Source organism: Hipposideros armiger, unplaced genomic scaffold, assembly GCF_001890085.2.
Source record: "Hipposideros armiger isolate ML-2016 unplaced genomic scaffold, ASM189008v1 scaffold_284, whole genome shotgun sequence".
NCBI lineage: Eukaryota > Metazoa > Chordata > Mammalia > Chiroptera > Hipposideridae > Hipposideros > Hipposideros armiger.
Window position 1 is genome coordinate 209,066 of NW_017731634.1, and position 18,915 is coordinate 227,980.

Consider the following 18,915-nt stretch of genomic DNA (forward strand, 5'->3'; position numbering starts at 1 on the left):
GGTCCAGGGGCTGTGCTGCGGGGCTGGGTGGCTTGGGGTGGCGGCGACTCGGAGTTCGCAGGGGCCCTGGCACGCCTCAGCAAGGCGGGCAGATCTCCGTGTGGTCTTGAAGGTGGAGACGGTGTGTGAAGGCCCGCCGGGTGGGACGCGCCCCTCACAGCCTCAGCCCAGCCTGTCCCCCCGGCCTGGCCGGGGCGGGGGGCGTTCTCCCCCACTTCCTGTCCATCGCCTGTCGCTGAGACGGGTGCCCTTCCCCTTGTGTTTCTGCTTGTCCCCTTCCAGCCAGCACCCCGCCTCCTAACTGGACTCTTCCTGCTGCCTGTGGCTCTTGGCTGCCTCTTATCTCTGTCCCTTCCGTCTGTAATGATGGCTGCACCTTCCCCACCATGCCCTTGTGGCCCCATCTCCTCTCCAGGCACCCCTGAGAAGTGGGTCTGGGCTGGGCCTCTACGCCCACCTTTTTACCCCCTGCCTGCTCCCGCTGGGCGCTGGGCAGCGAGGCTCCTGACCCCACCCGGCCCTCAGCCAAACCTGAATTTGGCGGTCTAGTCCCCATTGTCCCCCAGCTCCCCCGGGTCTAGCCGGAGCAGCTCTGGGGGTGGGGGTGGCACCTGCAACGGAACGCAGAGGGGCGCAGCGTCTCCTTCCTGGCAAGGAGACGAGATGTTAAGGCCTGCGGGGCGAGTGCCTCGTAGGTGAAGGGGAGGGTGGGACGCTTGGCGGGGACCGACGGCCAAGTCCTGTTGGAGCTGGGAAGTCCTGTTGGCTCAGAAGTTGCCCGTCTGCATTTCATGTGGATGGTAGCTGTCCCCGAGCTGTCTGTGCAGCAGGTGGCATTGATGGCACGCCCTGCCAGCTTTAGGCTTGGGCACTTTGGAAGGCAGTGTAAGTGCTGGCTGGCCCTGGGCAACCGGCCAGAGCTGGCTGCCGCCCTGTGACGCCAGTGTCCTGTGATTGGATTTGGCCTTCGAGTGGGAAGAGGGCAGCAGGAAGGGTGACCGATGGGGCCCAGTCGGCTGTGTGAGTTGCTGGGACGGGGCCTGGTGATGTGCCCAGGCTGTTCTTTTGCTGGTTCCTTCTGGCAGGTTGGGCACCTGCTGTGGGCCAGGGCCGGGCACACATCGTCGGCCAGAGGCCCCACTTGACATGCACCCCTCACCTGCTTTTCCCACCTCTGTGCCCGAAACCCTGCACTTGCCCCAAATGTCTTGCAACAAGCCAATCTTTGCATCCTTCCCCTTCCGTCTGCCGCAGAGCGGCTCAGGCCCACCTCCTCCAGGAAGCCTCCCCACCACTCGGCCTTCGCCGTCTGCCCTCCTCTCTGTGAGCTCCTTCTGCCGTTGCTCCTGTGTGGCAGCTCAGATGCCCCAGTGAGGCTGGCCTCAGTGGCTGTGTCCATGTCAGGGGTCGTGTCCGTGGTGGGGGCCGTGTCCGCGGTGGGGTCGTGTCCGTGGTGGGGCCATGTCTGTGGCGGGGCCATGTTGATGGTGGACCGTGTCCATGGTGGGGGCCATGTCATTCTACGGCTCGGGTGCCCCGGGGCTAGACCTGGCCTTGACCCGGCCTTCTCATGGCTCAGGGAAAAGAGTCCAGGCAACAGAGAACCACAGAGAGGGCCTCGTCACGCGCGGACACATGTGCACCCATGTGCGGGAGGCCTCCAGCGTGGCTCTGGGTCTGGCCCGCAGCGGGCGCCTTCCCAGGCAGACCAGGCCTTGGGTTTTCTGGCGCAGTGCTGGGGTCCGGATGCCTCCAAGCCGCCATCTCCAGGGGAGAGCGCATGTGACGGTGGCTGCTCCAACTTGGGTCCCGGGGGGCATGTGTGTAAGCTGAGCGGGCTCCCCGGTTTCCGCCTGGCTCCGCTGCAGGCAGGAACGGCAGCTGGGCGCTAGGAAACAACTGTGGTTTTAATTTTCTTCCCTTTGGCTTGGGTGAGGAGCCCAGATGCGTAATGGGTTTACCATGAGGCTGACGCTGAACGGCTCGGGAGGCCAGGCCAGGCCTGGCGCTCTCTGCTCTTGAAATTAAACTGCGAGGCGGCGGCCCTGGGAGAGGGGTGGGAGGCCAGTCTACTTGGTCTCTGTGCAGGCAGAGCGGACTGTGTGTGACCCCAGGCCGCAAACTGACCTCCTGCTCTGGGCTGGGCTCTGGACATTGAGGGTGGAAACAGCCAGGCAGGGCGTCTGTCACCTGGGGACCAGAGGTGGTTGGAGGGCTTTGGCTGTCCTCCACGGCAGACTGGAGAGAAGCCTGAGCGAGAGGCCGCCTTCTAGTACCTTCCTGGCCTCTCTCCTTGCAGCTGGGCGGCCTGTTGGGGGCTGTCTGATCACTGGCCTGCCCTGCAGCCCCCCAGCCCCGGAAGCTCCCGGATGGCACCCACACTGCCTTCTCAGCCTTCAAGGCCTCCCCCCCCCCGCAGCTCCCTCTACCCTGAAACCAGTCACATGACCTGCTTGACTTCAGCAGGGATGAGAAGGGAGTGAGTTGAGGTGCTGCCCCCTTCCCCCAGGCCACTCCACGATCATGGAGTCTCCTCCTGGGTCCACCTGGGAGCTGGCTGGGCACAGTGCCCGGTATCTGTGGGCGGTCAGTGACCGCTGTGCTCCACCGTGCTGCCTGCTGAGCCCGTGGACCTTTACCTCCGAAACCAGGGCACCTTGGTATCCCGGGCAGTGACCTCTGGGGCTTCTCTGAGGGTCTCTCCTCTCTCTCACACCCCTTGCTGCCTGCAGAGTGCTTAGCTCCTCCTGAGAAGTTGGGACCTTGGAAGGGCCAGTGTCCAGATGTGTGGGTTCCTCTCTCCAGGGCCAGACAGGGTGCCTGGTGCCTTGGCCTCCTCACCTCATGCCTTGACTCCAAGGAACCTGGGGGGTGCTGCGAGGCAGCTTGCACAGGCAGACACCACCTCCCTCTCAGTGAGTAAGCAGCGTGTGGTCAGGTCCCCAAACTTCAAGGCAAAGTGACCTTGAGAGGCCTCAGGGAGGGCTTCATGGAGGAGGTGTCTGTGCTCACAAGAGGCTGATGCCACAAGTGGCCACGTTCTGATTCCTGGCCTGAGCTGGCCGTCAGAGCATGGCCGTTCTGCCCAAAGCTCCTGTGTTGGGAGCCTGCGGTGGGACAGGCCAGCACTAAGGGGGGCACGGCATTTGAGGGAAGTACTGGGCCCTCGCCCCAGCCTGGATCCTGGCAAAGGAGCCCGGTGGCCGCCTGGCTTGGAGAGGAAAGCTGGAGCCGGCCTGGCGGTGGGGCGACGGCTCCTTCTGCTGACACACAGACATTCCGCCGTGTTTCCGCATCGGGAAAGCATTTCCCAAACAGCTTCCAGACCCCGCAGCTATGGGCCTGGGTGCGCTCAGTGGCACTGAGGGGACAGTGAGTGACATTCTGCACTTGGTGGGCTGCTGACCCCCACGGCCGTGTCTGAATTCTCGAACCCCACCTAGGGGGGATGAAGGCCCAGAGCCGTTGCACCCCAAGTCCTGAAGGTAACCCTCAGTTGGGTAGGGAGACATCACTCCAGAACTGTGTCCAGCCCAGAGTGCGCACACGGACTTTTGGAGGGCGAGTGAATGGGTAGGTGTAGTGGGGGATGGGCCAGGGGCGAGGGGTACAGAGGTGGCAGCCGCTGGCTCTGGGGGCGAGGTTTTGCCGAGAAGGTGACCTCTGAGTTGCCACTCAGATGCATAGAAGCTCACTGTCCATCAGGCAGCTGGAAAGATGGAAGCCAGGCCACCCAGAGAAGGACGGAAGGGCCAGGGCCTAAAGCCAGGGCTTCCTAGAAACGCTTCGTCCAGGGTCTGGCTCAGATGCCGAGGGCCCTTTGGGCCCTCATCTCGAGGAGCCTGAAGGAGATGGCCCAGTGAGGAAAGATTTGGGTCAGAGTCAGACCTGGCCCCCTCGGCTGCCCCCCTCTGCCCTGCGTGACCTGGGACAGGCCATTTCTCCTCTGGACGAGAACCGTCGAGAGTGACCCAGGACCCAGTGTGCCAAGCACAGGCCGGGGCTGCTCAGCTGGGCACCCCTGCACCTGGATTCCCTTCTGGACAGAATGAGGGTTAATTATGGGCGTGTCTGTGAGGGGCGGAGAGGAGAGGTGGGGGGTGCTGGGCAGGAAAGGAGGAAGGTGGCCCCCTGCTGGCCTGTGAGTGTGCGAAGGACACACACTGAGGGTGGCAGGGGCGTGAGGCATCACAAGGCCTCTCAAGAGCTCCCGAGGGCTTCCAGGGCAGAAAAGACAGCGTTTCCTTTGCCCAAACTTGTCAAAAGCGTTTGGAAAGCCTCACTGTGCTTCAGGAGCCGGCCCCTGAAAACTTGAATCACTTTTGTACTAGCCGGTTTCCTCCTCGCAGGACCCCGTGGGCGTGGTGGTGGGGGACACACCTGGCCCCATTTCTTCTCCCCAGGAGAAATGTGTGTTCCGTGGCTTCAGGCCTGTGGGCCCCGAGCTGGTCTAATCCAGCCCTCTGCCCACTATACAGATGAGGAAACTGAGGCCTGGTGGGGTCCTGGGACTAGTCTGTGCCACCAGATTCTCAGTGGGTCAAGACCTGTGTCTGCCGCCCCCAGACTGGGCCTTGGTTTTCCCCAGCCCTGCCCCGTGCTGGGTGCTGAGGACACGGACCCCAGGAAGACCGTGGGAATGAATGACCCCTGCTCATGCCAGGGTGTGAGTTGGAATTGAGGCTGATACAAAAGGGTGGTGGTAACTCTGAGGTGGGACAAAGGGCCAGAGCAGTGGTCCCAGCCGGCTTCTGGATGGGGAGGTGCTGGGCTTGGGGAGCGGGTGGTGAGAGGACTGGGGTGATGGCTGTCGGTGGGTAGGGACAGTCCTCCAGTCAGCTGACTCTTCTCAAGCCTGCCTGGCGGGCTTCCAGGATGCCTTCGGAACCATGGCTGCACCCACCACAGAGCAGGGAGGGGGCTGGGGCCCAGGAATCTGCTCCTCTGAGACTCTGCTCTGGACGCTGCCCTGGTGGCAGCAGAGGGTGGGACCCTCACGTTTCTGTTGGCATGCGTTCGTGAGATGCACACTGGAGGGCTAAACCGTGCTGGCCCATCCCAGGGGCACGGCACCTTCAGCGGTCCAGCAGAGCCTATCGGGGAGATGTACGGAGGCTCCCCAGGGTGACAGCCTGGCGTCCTCAGACGGGGGTGTTGCTCAGAGGGAGGATGGGAAAAGGGCTCACCCAGGGGGTCTTTGCAGGCAGGCAGGCAGGCGGCCGCAGGCGGGGAGACAGGCCTGTTTCTGCTCTGCCCAGTGCCGGGTGGCAGGGAGCTGATGGGGCGGGCTGGCCTCTGGACCACAGACAGGACTGGACAAGGTGAGATGGTGTCTCCCTGCCATGAACTGGAGGTTATCCCCTTGGACTTGACCCACAGTGGTGGCCATTGGGGCTTGTGTGTCAGTAGTTTCCGAGGAGGCGGAGGGCCAGGGCCAGGCCAGGGCTGGCATAGGTAGTGGGCCAGGCCGGGGCTGCGTGAGACGCAGGGCTGCAGGCCAAGTGCTTGTCAGGGCCTGAACGCATAGGCCCCCGGGTGCACAGCTGCTGTGGCCCTGACCTGGGGAGGGCTACTTCAGATATAGCTGGGGCTGTGGGCTGTGCCCTTGGGCAATGTGGGGTTCGGGGGTCTGGGGCTGGAGGCGTGAACACAGCTTCTGCAGCTGGGCACCTGGGGCTTGCTGGCCCTGCTAGCAAGTCCTCGCTTGGCGCTGGCTCTCGCCCACCTGCTGCAGGGGTGCCGTGATGCCCTGCCCGGGCTCCCTCCAGGCACAGCCCTGGTCCCGTGGATGTCACGATAGTGCCAGGTGCAGGACACCACATCTGCAGGCATCTTTACCCCCAGGGCTTCCGCCTTGGTGGGTTGACCTCCAAGGGCCTGCTGCGCCCCACTCTTCCCAAACTTGGCAGAACTAAACCCCGTTAAGCTGCCTGCATTGCCAGGGTAGAGCCCCTTCTCTGCTTTGGTCTCTTTTCCTTGGTGGCTGGATACACGAGTGTCTGTGCACGTGTATCCGTCTGTGCCTGTCTGTGCAGGGTTCTGTGTGTCTCATGTGCATATTTGCACACATGGGTCTGTGTTTGTGCACGTGTGTCTGTTCGCGTGGAGGTGCCTGTATTTGTGCGCGGGCCTGTGTCCGGTGCGGGAGCGCGCGCGGAGGAATGCGCAGTGCGGCGGGGCGGGGCTGAGGGCGGGCCCTCCGGCCGAGGATTTGGCCTTTACCTGCAGGGGGCGGAGGGAAAACTGAGAACTTAAAGGCGAGGGGCGGGACGGCTGGGCCAGAGCGGCTCCCGGCGGCGCGGAGTGGAGCCGGCGGCAGCCTTTGCGCGCCGGCCAAAGCCTGGAGTGGGATCCCGGAGCGCAGCGCGGCCGTCCCGCCATGGAGGTGTCCCGGCGCCGTGGAAGTCTGGCCGCGTTCTGGTGCCTCGGGCTTCTGGTGGGCCTGGCGCGCGTCGCGGGCACGCACTACCGCTATCTCTGGAGGGGCTGTTATCCATGCCACCTGGGCCAGGTCGGCTACCCCGTGAACGCAGGTGACCAGAGGCCAGGTGGGCGCCGGCGGAGTCCGCGTGGGCGGGTGGGCCGGGGTGCCCTGCTCCGCCTTGTGTGCCCGCTTTGTTTCCTCTTTTTAAAGTTTGAGCGGGGCGCTGACAGCGCGGGAGGCTGGGGGAGCAGGGCGGAGGCAGTGCCCCAGTGTCCCCTCCTGGGCTGGCTGCAGGGGCTGCTGACAGCAGGGCGTTCGCTTGACCAGAGGGAAGAAAAAACGTCCCCTTGCCTCTGTCGGTGGGCTCACTGCACTGGCCGCTCTGGGGGTCAAGCCAGATGTAGGCTCCAGACAGAAGCCCCTGGGGCCCTGGTGCAGGGTTTCCCCTTCCAGGGTCCCCAGAGCCCCTTAGGGGTTCTGTGTGGATGTGGCAGGTACTGTCCTGTTTTCCTGCCCCACCCCCAGGCCTTAGGTGTGTGGTCCGCCCAGTGGGCCGTGGGGTCAGCTGAGAGGACCCCAGCAGCCCATGGGAAATGGGGACACCCTACCCTGGGTCCATCCTGCCGCTCCCTCGGTTCAGATCTGGTACCCACGCTGCAGAAAGCTCCACGCAGCTTGGAGCCAGGCATCCTCAGGAATTCGAGGTGGGGTGTGGTGTGCGGCGCCCGGTGAGTCATCACCTGGGTCCCTTGGGGCCAGCCGGGACTCCTGTCTAGGCCCTTCCAGGTCCGTCTGGTATGGCTCTGTGCTGGGCATTTGGTCCCCTGGGCCAGTCCCTGCCTCTCTCCATGCCAGAGGACGCAGAGCCCTGAGCTGCAGGCCTTTGAATGTGGCAAATCTTTTACCAATTCCTGGCATTGCCACTCAGCCAACGGGGACCCAGGCGCGGTCCCAATGGGGTTCCCAAGGCCGGGCCAGCACTGTCACTCCACCATGGGTGACACTGAATGCTATGAGACTGTGTAACATCGGCAGTCTGGGGCTAGGTGGGGCTGGGCTTTGGGGATCTGGGGGCCCCTGCCCTGCTTTGAGGCCTGCTTGGGCTTGTGGAGGAGAGAGGGGAGGGGCCTTTGGGTAATGGGGTACACTCTCTAGGAGTGAGGATACTGTGGCATGTTTGGGGGCAAAGCGGGACCCTGAGCTTGATAACTCCCCGGGGGGAGCTCTGGCAGGACCCCAGAGGGCTCACTTTCCCTGTAGTGTAGGTGAGGCTTCAGAGTAGGCTTGTTTGGGTGGCTTCAGTCTGAGCAGCCTATTGGACTTGGGCTATATGTTCCTGGGCCAGGAGCTGGTGTGACTGGGTGATGGTTGTAGAGTCCCCACAGGCTCCCATCAACCTAATGATGAGCCACCACCATCCCCCAGCTCAGCAGCTATCACAGGGCCAAACAGACTTCCCCGGGCACAGCGATGTGTCACCCTGTGTCAGTGTGTGTGGCAGTTCCCATCACCAGGCTGCCAATGTCCTACTCACACATGACAGCTAAGGGCAGCAAGAGGACCATGGGGACTTTCCCGCAGTGCCCTGGCCCAGCTGTTCCTTAAAATTGCCCCACTGAGGATGCGCCAGCTGCCGCCGGCCAGGTGGCTTCAGAGCTGCACCAGACGTGTGGCCCCAGGGCTGGGGCTGAGCAGGGCAGCGTGGGTTTGTCCCGGGTCAGGAGCTGTCCCTGGAAGGAGCAGGTAAGCATGGGAGAAGAGGCAGCCTCCCCGCTCCCTTCCCGCCTGGGATGGCCTCACTGCTGTGGGGACCAGGCCCTGGGAGAGCAGTTTTTCACTGTAGATTCAGAGCCTAAGGTTCCGATGCTCAGTTGGGGCGCTGCCATTTGGGGTGTCCCAGGGCACTGGTCCCACTGCAGGACTCTCTGTGTACAGTGACGGTGAGCCTGTGGGGAGGGACCCAAGGGAGTGCAATTTCTAGAGGCGCCCAGGCAGCACCCAGCCCCCTTGAGAGATAGCAGACCCCACTGCAGGAGCCAGCAGGTCAGAGCAGCACTCGGGGCCTGGATTCCAGCTCAGTGGTCTGAACCCCATGACTTGTGACCCTGGAGAGTACTCTAGAGATAGCAGTAACGTGCTCTGTGTTCAGTTCCTGTGGCCTCTGTGACCAAGTGCCACCATAGCACAGGTCCAGTCCCTTACAGTTCTGGAGGTCAGCAGTCCGAGTGGGCTAGAATCTGGGCGTGGGCTGGCAGGGTTCCTCTGGAGCAGCGGTTCTCAACCTTTCACAGGGGTCGCCTAAGACCATCGGAAAACACATATTTTCGATGGTCTTAGGAACCGAGACGCCGCTCCTCTATCCGTCTCCAGGCCCACATGCAGATACGCCCACATACGAGTACCCGGCGACCCCTGTGAAAGGGTCGTTCGACCCCCAGAGGGGTCGCGACCCACAGGTTGAGAACCGCTGGTCTGGAGGTTCCTGGGGAGAATCTGTTCCCGGCCTTTGCAGCTCCTAGAGGTGCCTGCGTGCCGTGGCTCGTGGCCCCGCCGCCATCTTCAAAGTCAGCAGGGCAGCCCCTTCAAACCCCTGTTTCTCCGACCCTCCTGCCGCCCTCTTATAAGGACCATGCGACGGCGCTGGGCCCACCTGGACACTGCAGGGTCATCTCCCATCTCATGGTCCTCACCTTAGCCCCACCCGCGGAGTCCCTGCTGCCCTGGGAGACGTGGGCCTTAGGATGTGAGCCTCTTTATTGAGCTGACCACACTCTCCTTAAAGACCACTGAGCCTGTGGCTCCTCAGGGTCTCGGCCACGGCCCCGGTCACGAGCTGGCTGAGGACACCTCTGTTCTGCCGCCACATGGCCCACATGGGGGGTGGGGCCGGCGGGGTTCAGGTGACTCAGTCCTGCTTTGCTTTCTCAGTGAAAGTCCTTTCTATGGAGGGGCCTGGATCCCAGAACTGGAGGCCACTCCAGCAGGAGGTTGTCTGCCAGATGTCCCGCCCATAAGCAGGCTTCTGTCACCCAGAGAGGTGAGGGGAGGCCTCAGATCCTTCAGCCTTGAACTGACCCGCTGTGTCCAAATATCCAGACAGACTGACCGGAAACAGTGGGAGCCGTGGCCGAGCCTTCCCGCCGCCTCCCTGTGCCGCCCCCACAGACCCTGTGTCCTCCAGCATGGCAGCCCCCCCCCATTACCAGGCAGTGCAGCCTCGGGGGAGGGAAGGGTTTGGGGCTGGGTCGCTGTGCCAGGCTGGGCCTGTGGGTGTTAGCCGGGAGAGGGATTTCTGAGACAGGCCGGCATGCGGGCCGGACAGACGTTCCCTTGAGCGGTAGGAGGGCGAGACGAGGCTGGCCATGCGGGCAGCACGTGGGGCTGGGGACGGAGGCCCGGCTCGAGGGACCCTGTTGCCCTGATGTGCTGTGCCCTGCCCGGCACCCCCGCCTGCTGCTTCCCAGCCTGTCTGTCCCTTTGGAGTCCTTTCAGCCTGCAGGGCTGGCCCGAGGGGCAGCCACTCCTCCTGGCCCCCCCCAACGTGTCCTCGATGGTCCTTGTAGACCTGCCCCGGAGCTGGTCCAAGACACGGCCCCCAGGGCAGGCTCGGGCCCCCAGCCAGGTGTCTGTGGGGTCAGGAGCACCCCTGCTCCCTGGGTGCAGTGCCCCTGAGTCGCTTCTGCTTGAGCTGGGCATCTGCGGGGAGCGCAGGGTGAAGGCGAGTCCCCCGCCGAGAGCCGGGTTTCTGGAAGCCGGTGTCCGCGCTGGGCGGCTCACTCAGCGCTTGCCCCTGGGTCCATGTTTGGGGCACATAGGTGTCCTCTCTCCCTGCAAGGCTGCTGAGGACAGAGGCCCAGTCACCTGCCCACCCCCTCGGACAACACACATGGCACCTCTTCCCCCAAAGCTTCACTAACGCCTTCTTCTGTAACACGCAGTGCCGTCCCCGTGCTGTCACATCTTTACCTTTCAGGGACCCTCTCAGGGGTCTCAGAACAAGGGGTCTCTTCTCTGAGCCCCCTCGGGGGGCTGCTGCCGGTCCTGCCCTGCCCAGTGGGTGTGGGTCTGCCCCTCTGCCCGCTCCCCGCAGCTGACTCCTCACAGAGGGCCCTGAGCCCTGAGACCTTCCACCATAGCCTGGTTCCCTCTGTCCCCTGGGCCTCTGTGGGGCTGCTTTGGGAGTCGTTAACCCTTTGCTTTCAAGCTCCTTTCTGCAAATCATCCTGGTTCCATTCTGAGTTCGCTCTTAGGTTACCACAGTACAGACGGCAGCCTTGGGGCTTGGGAGGGAGCTGGGGGGTCTCCCCAGAGTGGACACAGCTTGTGCATGGAGCAAATGGCCCTGGAGGTCCCAGGTAGAGACCCTTGCTCCTGGGGTTTGTGTGTGTCCTTCCTGGAGCCTCAGGCATATTCTCAGTGTGGACTGGTGCCAGGGTTTCCGAGCGTGGGAAGCATAGCCTGGTGGGAGGCTCAGGGCACGGCCAGGGGAGCCTCGCCCTGTGTGCCACCTTTGGCACCCGTCTAAGGTGTGCTTAGATGGCTGGAGTTAGGATGGGAGCCTGGAGGGTGGCGTTTTCCCTGGGGGTGGCACTGGGAACTGGGGGGTGGCGTGGTGGCAGATGGCATGGACCCAGTGGGTTATTGAGCAGAATCAGAGGGAAACGTCAGCTCTGTGCATCCCTGGCAACCTGTCGTCCCGCTGGTCAAGGTTTCCACGCAGCCGAGGGCTTGCCCCCCGAACTTATGTTTTCTTCCAAACTGCAGCCTTCTGCTGGCACTTTGAGCCAGACGTGGCTTCCCCCTTCAGGCTCGGGCAGCGGTCTGGGCCTCTGTTGTCCTGGCGTGGGGGTGGGGTGAGGTGCTGGGGCCAGACGCCCAACTGCCCCAGACCTCGGCAGGTAGACCGTAAGTGAAGAGTGTCTGTGTGTCCGTCTGCCCTGTGATGGTGCCTCCTGGCAGCCCTCCCACTCTGCCTGGGAAGCTGGCGTCTGGCCGGTGAGGCTGACGTCTGGCTGGTGTGGACTGGCCTGAGGAGCCATGGCCGTGCCCCGCGCTCCAGGGCCTCGCTGTTTCTGTGTCGTGTGGGCAGAGGCCTTCTCCCTTCCCCGTCTCCAGGGCAGTTGGGTCCCTCCTGGTGTTGGCCTCACACACCGATGCCTGGGCAGCACCTTTCTTCCAGTCAGTTGCAGCTTGTTGGAAGTGGGCCGGGGGGAGGTACGAAGGTGGCCGCAGCCTTCACACTGGCCTTCCTGCAGAAGGAGGCGACCCTCCTGGGGTGCAGCCCCTGTACCAGCCCTGGGGAGCGCCTGTCCTCCCCTTCAACACCCAGCTCTGCTCCTGGGGAGGCTCCTGGGGCCTTGGGCTGGCCCTGTCCCTCCTGGTCAGCACTTTCCCTGTGGCACAGCACAGTGGCGTGGGGGTGGGCACAGGTGTCCTGTGCAGATGGCTGGTCTCAGGCGTGAGGTGTCTCCTGGAAGTGGAATTCCTGGCCCCTCCACTAGGTCCTGCCCTGGGGATGTCTGCTGTGCTGGCCTCTTGCGTCCCCGGCACTGGGAGCCCACGGGGGACCCCAGGCTGAGACCACCTGCACTAGCTTCCTGGGGCAGCCGAAACAAATCCGCAGTAGGTCTTATTCTCTCACTGTGCTGGAGGCTGGAGGTCTGAGATCAAGGTGTCGGCCGTTGTTTTCTGAAACCAGGGGAGGACCCTTACTCGCCTCGTCCTTCCAGCTCCGGGGGCTCCCGGCACTCCTTCGCTTGGGGCCACCTTGTTCTAACCCCTGCCTCCCTGCGAGACTCTTCCCAGGACCCCAGTCCCTGGATGTAAGGCCCACCCTTACCCAGTACGATCTCCTCTGGTTCCTTAACTGATTACATCTGCAGAGACCCTTTTTTCAGACAAGGTCATGTTTGGGATGGACATGAATTTTGGGAGACGCTGTTCGACCCAGGACACGCCCCTGCCCTGCGCTCTCTGGGGCTTCCCCCCAGAGCCTGGGCGGGGCCGTCTCTTGAGCTCTCCAGTTCTTCTTTTGGACTTGTGGGCCCCCTGAGGAGTGACTGTTACTGTCTCCAGGGTATTTCTGGATTTGGATTTAAGAAAAGAGCGTGTGTTCAGGGTCAGTCTGGAAAGGCTCTGGGAGCGAGGCCACCCCGACCTGAGCCCGCTCCCCTCTGTGGCCACCGCGTTGGCCAGACCACTGCTCCCCACGTTCTGGCTGAACCCAGCAGTCAGGGTCCTGCTCTTCCCCCAGGCAGGCTGGCCAGGTGTGGGGGACGGGCCCTGCCTTGTTCCGCTCTGCCTGGCAAGCAGGGATGAGGGACTTGGGCGTGTTGCAGGCCTGGCCTGAGAAGGGTCTTGGGTCTGGGCCCTGGCACTTGGGCCTGAGGCGGTGTCCTCAGTGAGGGGTCTCGGGCTGGGGTCCCTGAAGCCAGCGCAGAGTGGGTGGGCGGGCGGACCCGGGCAGGTAGGTGCTGGCTGTCAACCTTCGGCCCCGTGTCCCCACCCAGATGTGGATGAGTGCCTGATGCACAACGGCGGCTGCCATCACAGGTGTGTGAACACGCCAGGCTCCTACCTCTGCGAGTGCAAGTTCGGCTTCCGGCTTCACGCGGACGGCAGGACCTGCCTGGGTAAGCGCCTCCTGCCTGGTGCCACCTCCCTGCCGGGGCTCCTGGCCTCAGCTATCCCGCCATGCAGGTCTGGAAGGGGGCGGGGCCCCTGCACGCCTAGGCGGAGAAGCCCGGCTCAGCAGCAGGGCTGTTATGTGGTCCCACGCTGCTCAGTGCGGGAGGCCGTGGGGCCTCAGCCTGGCTTGTCGTGGGGCCTTCAGCTCCACTCACATGAGAGCTGAGGCCCAGGCAGGTGAAAGAACAGGTCCCGAGGGCCTGGCTCCCCCATGCTGACCCTGGCCCCTGTGGCCCGGGGCGTGGACTGTCTGCAGCCACACCTGAATCGGGCTGGGATGCCCTGGTCATCTTCCCGGGATGGGGGGAAAGGCTCTCGTGACGTGGGGAAGAGAGCCCCTGGGCCACCGTCCTGTCAGGACGCCATGTGGTGGGTCAGCGGGGACCCAGGCTGGCTATGCTGCCCCCAAACTCTGGGGAGACTCAGATGCTCCCGGGAAGCTGGGAGGCTGGCCCAGAGGCCTGGCCCGGGCTGGGGCAGCGTGAGGCCGCTCTTGGCCTGCAGAGCTGGGCTTCCCGGACCTCCAGGAGCCTGGGGGGTTGGACTGTGGCAGGCCGGATAGCTGAGCTGGGATTCTGACCCTCAGCTCCTTGGCAGGGTCTTTTTGTCGTGCAGAATGGGCTCCATGGAGGCCTTGCCAGCTCAGGAGGGTTACAAGGGAGGGGAGGGGAGAGTGCCAGGTGCCCAGTGAGGTAGAGGCCAGCGGTCTGGTGCTGAGCAGTCGGGGCCTACCGCTTGCCCTCCCCCACTCCTCTCTGGGCTGGCTCTGGACACAGGTGCTGCGGGCGCAGGACTGGCCCCTCCCTGTTGGCCGAATGGGGTCGTTCTCTGGGAGGCTGGGGACAGGATACCCCTTCTTTCCACCCTGAAGACCCGAGTGCTCTGGCGGCCTCCGAGCGTCCTCCTTCCTGCATGCCTTGCTGCTGTGTGACAGGCGGCCTGCCAGCCCTGTGTGTGTGGGGGGCCGTACACACTCACGTGTCCAGGCCACCACTCGGGGAGCGAGGCAGCTGCCCCATAAAGTTTCTCCGGGTCGGAAAGTGGAAACAGATGCAGGAATGTTGCGATGTGCTTCAGACAGCGATGGGGGTGCGGCCCCCAGTGGCTGTCTGCTGGGCAGGAGGGGGGTTTCCGGGAGCCCATGGCCACGGGCTCTTTGGTCTTGGGGCCCCCTGGCGTCCCCGCATGTCCTACCCACACCTTTCCTCTGGGGCAGGGTTCTCCTTGGGGGAGAGCGTTCGTGGGGGCTGGTCCAGGGTGGGCTGGGCTGGGCCTGGAGGGCGCCCACTGCCCCGTCCCTGCTGTGCTCCCCTGTGAGGGCCTGGGGCTGGGGTGCACCTTCCCCGTGACACACTGAGAGAGGTGGTACAGGTGGTGATGCGGAAACAGCATGCAAAGGGGAGGGGTGCCTCTCAGCCATGCCCCAGGCCCCCAGCTCACCTCACCCCGTTGCAACCCTGGAGCACCTCCAGTAGCCTTTCCTGAGAGATACCTGCCCTGGGGCCCCCTTAAAGTCTTGATTTGTGACAGTAGCTTATTTTATTTATTTATTTATTTATTTTTTTAAAGATTTTTATTGGGGAATTGGGGGGATGGGAACAGTGCTGGGGAATTGGGGAAAGGGGAACAGACAAGTTGCTGTTGTTTTGTTCCTCAATCTAGTTGTGGAGGATGTTGCTTCACTGGCCCAAGTTGGCACCATCATTGCGCTCTTCTCTGGCGAGGCAGATCAGTCGCCGGCTTCTGGACGGCCGCTCACTGTGGCTGCTGGCCGCTCACGCTGGCTGCTGGCTGCACACGGTAGCCCATGGCAACCCACTGCCACAGGGACTGCAGCCCACGCCGTCGCCGGCGACTCACAGCAGCCCAGCTCCAGGTTGAGCTGTTGTTCAGCATCTTAGCCGCAGAGGGCAGTGTCACTGGCCCTCATATGTGGGATCCGAACCGGGGCCCTCTGGCATCCCAAGCGAGTTCCCAACCATCGCGCCACTCGGCCGGCCCGACAGTAGCTTATTTTAAAGGGTCTTTTCAGGTCTGATGCGGGCCTCTGGGTCTGGTCTGCACAGCCAGGCACGAGGCTGCTGGGACCTTACCAACAACCCCTGTGCCTGCCCCGCCCCCAATTATGGGCATCCAGACTGAGTGGGTGTACCCCAGAGCCCCAGGCGAGTGGGTGTACCCCAGAGCCCCAGGCGCTCTGCAGCCTTCGGGGTGCTGGTGTCCAGCTCCTGGCCACTCCCAGAGGAGGGCGCAGGTGAGGCTCCCCTGCACAGCGGCCTGTCCCCTGCTCCCTGCCCCCTCCAGCCGGGAGTGCTTCCCCCGATGCTGTATTTGGCCTCAGTCTTTCACTTTCTCTTTCTTTTGACTGCAACCCCTCTCAGGAAATATACATTGTGCCTGCACACGCACGCACACCTACACCCACGCACACCTACACCCACGCACATCCACCTACTCCCACACGCACGCACACCCACGCACACCTACACCCACGCACACCTACACCCATGCACCTGGCTGTTGGGCTGTTGGTGGATCCCGCCTGTTTGGAAGCCCTGAGAGCTGACACCTTGCCAGCATCAGGCCAGTCCGCAGGTCTCCTGGGGAGCGTCCAAGATTGCTGTGGGTCCATGGGGAACTACCTTCTCTGTGGGGCCTGGGCTTTGCTGAGAGCCTTCCAGAGTGGACACGGGGTGCCTGGGGGCTTCATCACAGGCAGAGCAGGAAGCTTTGCTCCGGGGCCCCCCCCCGCCCTTCTCCCTCATGCGCCCCTTTTGGTTGCCATGGGACCTGCCCTGGCTGCAGTGCACATGCCGTGCGGGCCTGGGGTGGGTAGAGGTAGCAGAGCATCTCCGATCAGCCTTAGGAGCCTCCAGGTGGGGCCCAGTGGAGCGCACTGCGCGGCCCAGCCCGGCTGCCGGACCCTGAGGGCTCCCGGGGTCTGGGGCTGGACTTCCGGCCCCTTCCTCCTCGGGGACTCCCAGTGTGTAGGGCCTGGGGAGGAGCTGACAACCTTGTCCCAGGTTCACAGTGACACCCTCTGAGCCCAGCCTGCCCTGAGGCCTCAGCAGACGTTTATGGGAAGAATCAGAGCAGGCCCCCCCCTCCCCCGGCCTGCCCCCTCCTCGTGCTGGCCAGCTGTGGGGCGTTCTGCACAGCTGGAGCACAGCTGCTCCGGAGCCCTCCCCTGGGGCCCGCTGGCATCCTCTTGGGAGGAGGGGCGTTGTGAGCTCTCCTGGGACTTTTCAGGCAAGCAAGGAACAGGCCTGGCACCGCCTCCTTCCAACAACTTTAGTAAGGACTATAGAGATGCTGAAGGCTGGGGGTGGAGAAGGTGCCCAATGGGACATGATGGTCTTTCCATGATACGGGGTGGGATTGGCTTGTGTGCTGGGAGCTCTCAGGGTCATGCCCTCGGAGAGATCTGGGAAGCCCTCGGAAGAGGCAGAGCTTTGGGGGGGGGGTCTTGAAACACACAAGGAGGGCCTTGAAACACTCTTGGTCAAACTCACCTCCAAGACCAGAAGAGGACGGGAAATGCGCAGCCTCCACGCATCCCTTCCTTGCGAAAGACATTCCGGGAAAAAAGAAAAGTTTCAAATTTTTTTTTTTTGGTTTAACTTTTATTGCAAATGGATTACATCTAGCAAACAAATATTTCTTATTCCATAGTGAATGGTCTCACTAAAAATGTAACTAAAACTAGGAACTCAACAATACCTCCCTGGTCCCATAAACAAATGGCAAACAATAAGAACTACAAAACTAGCCAGTGCGCAGCAATCCCAGAAAGACTGTTTTTTTTTTTTTTTAAAAAGATATCACTGGTGCTATACAAGTCAGAAAAGCAATGCCTTGTTGAGAAGCATAGTTTTTTTTTTAATAGATACACCAACAATGTCTCACTGTTATCGCCTTCGTTGCTCATAAATCAAAACAGAATGAGACATGTTTACTTCATTAGAATATTAGATTAGATTAGAAATTACCTAATGGAAGAGTACATGGTTTGCATAAAATAATAAATCTGGAAGCAGAGATTAGTAACCATATGGTAAAATGTCAAATTTCAGAAATTATTTTGGTTGTTTTCAAACTTTTTTGTTTCAGTTACAGTTGACATTCAGTATTATATTAACTTCAGGTATACAGCCTAGCGGTTAGGCATTTATATAATTTACAAAGTGATCCCCCAATTGGTCTAATACCCCCTGACATAATACAGAATTATTATGACATTATTATATTTTTTGTGCAATTCTTTACATCTTCATAACCATTTAACTCCCAATTTGTACTTCTTGAAAAGTTTCCATTTTTATAAGTGAGAATTTGCAGCAAGGATTTTGCTGTTGGCCCTGACGCTGTGAGAAGTGGCCAGGCCTGGAGGCCCCTGCGCAACTCCTGTGCTGCCCTGGCCACCCCTGGCCAGTCTGACTGCAGGAGAAACAGAAGCAGTGGGGTGTCCTGGGTACCCCGTTGCCGGGGTGCCCTCCTGTGCGTGCCCCCCAGGCTCTGGGGTCAGAGCAGCAGGGCTGAGGGAGGCTCGGGGCTGGTCTTCCTGCCTCTCATCCTTGGGGACTCAGCCAACCCCTTCCTTCCCCAACTTGTGGGAGATGGGGCCTGCGGGACTGTGGTTGGGCAGTACGTCTAGGAGTGCCACTCTTTTCTCCAATATTGTGCCAAGTGCTAGCGTGCAAATGACCAAGGGGACCAAGTCCCAGGGCCTTGAACAGTTTACGCTCGGAGACCCCCTTTCCCCATGTGGCTCTGAGCCAGCGTGACACCTGCCTAGTGTTCTCTTCTGGACCCTGGCCTTGGGCACGATGCTACTTCATGTCACCAGGATGAGAGAGACACCTGGGGCTGCTCTGCAGGACCATTATGTCACTGGCTCAGCGAGCCAGAGGGTTCCTCCAGGGAAGATGCCGGCTGGTCACTCCGGCACCCCCTGCTCCAGCCTCAGGCCCATCAGGCCTTTTGGGTGAGGCTGTGGGGAGGATTCTATTCTCAGCAAGTACACCCGAAGTGGCCCAACTGCCCCTCCTTTGTCCCCTGTCCCCCTCCCTGCCAGTCAGATGAGCCCTACTGTGCTCCCAGCTCCGGGAGGGGCTCCCAGGCCCTGCCTGCCCTCCGGACTCTGGCTCGGGTATGCCGGATGGCCTTGGAGATGACACTTCCCCCAGGCCCCAGTCTTCCCAGTGGGGGCACATTGAGGGGCTGCCCAGGGCCTTCCAGCCTGCCCTCCCCTACCCTCCTTGGAGGGGACGCCCTGAGGGAGGTGCCTGGCTCTACCCGGGGCTGCTGCTGGCCGGTCTGGGGCAGCGCCAAAGCACAGGCAGCAGGAATCTGGAGAACACGAGGCTTGTCTGCAAACTCCTGTCTGCAAAGCCGCAGAAGTGGTTCTGGGAAAGTTTTCAGATCCCTCGGGCCCTGAAGCAGGCTGCGATTGCTCCAGGGAGCCTGCCTTCCCAGCCCCAGGGGCCGCCCAGCCTGACAGCATGGGGGAGGAAGAGGGCAGCCCCCACCCTGGGACTCCATCACGTCGCGGCTTTGCCTGACACCCGGACCCCAGAGGTACAGGCTGCCAGTGCCCCGCGGGTGATGGGCTGGTCACACCCAACCCAGAAAAGCCAGGGGCAGCGGCCACAGACCCCGGGAGGTGGCAGAAACCCAGTGGGAGGCGAGGACTAACGATGGCTGGCCGTGGTGACTGAGAGGAGGGCAGGACCCAGAGGCTGGCACAGGATTTGAGGCGTGGGGTGGGCTGGGAGGTTTCAATGAGGGTGGGATGGGCCTGAGGG

The 18,915-nt window shown here is 62.2% G+C and overlaps 1 protein-coding gene across 1 annotated transcript in view; it reads left to right on the forward strand.

Annotated features, from left to right (window-relative positions):
- The window catches only part of MEGF6 (multiple EGF like domains 6), a 97,928-nt gene that overhangs the window by 53,972 nt on the left and 25,041 nt on the right, over positions 1 to 18,915 (forward strand). The window contains exon 5 of the mRNA XM_019658434.1: positions 12,934 to 13,056. Within this exon, the coding sequence (XP_019513979.1) occupies positions 12,934 to 13,056 (123 nt within the window). The remainder of the gene's footprint in view (positions 1 to 12,933; positions 13,057 to 18,915) is intronic.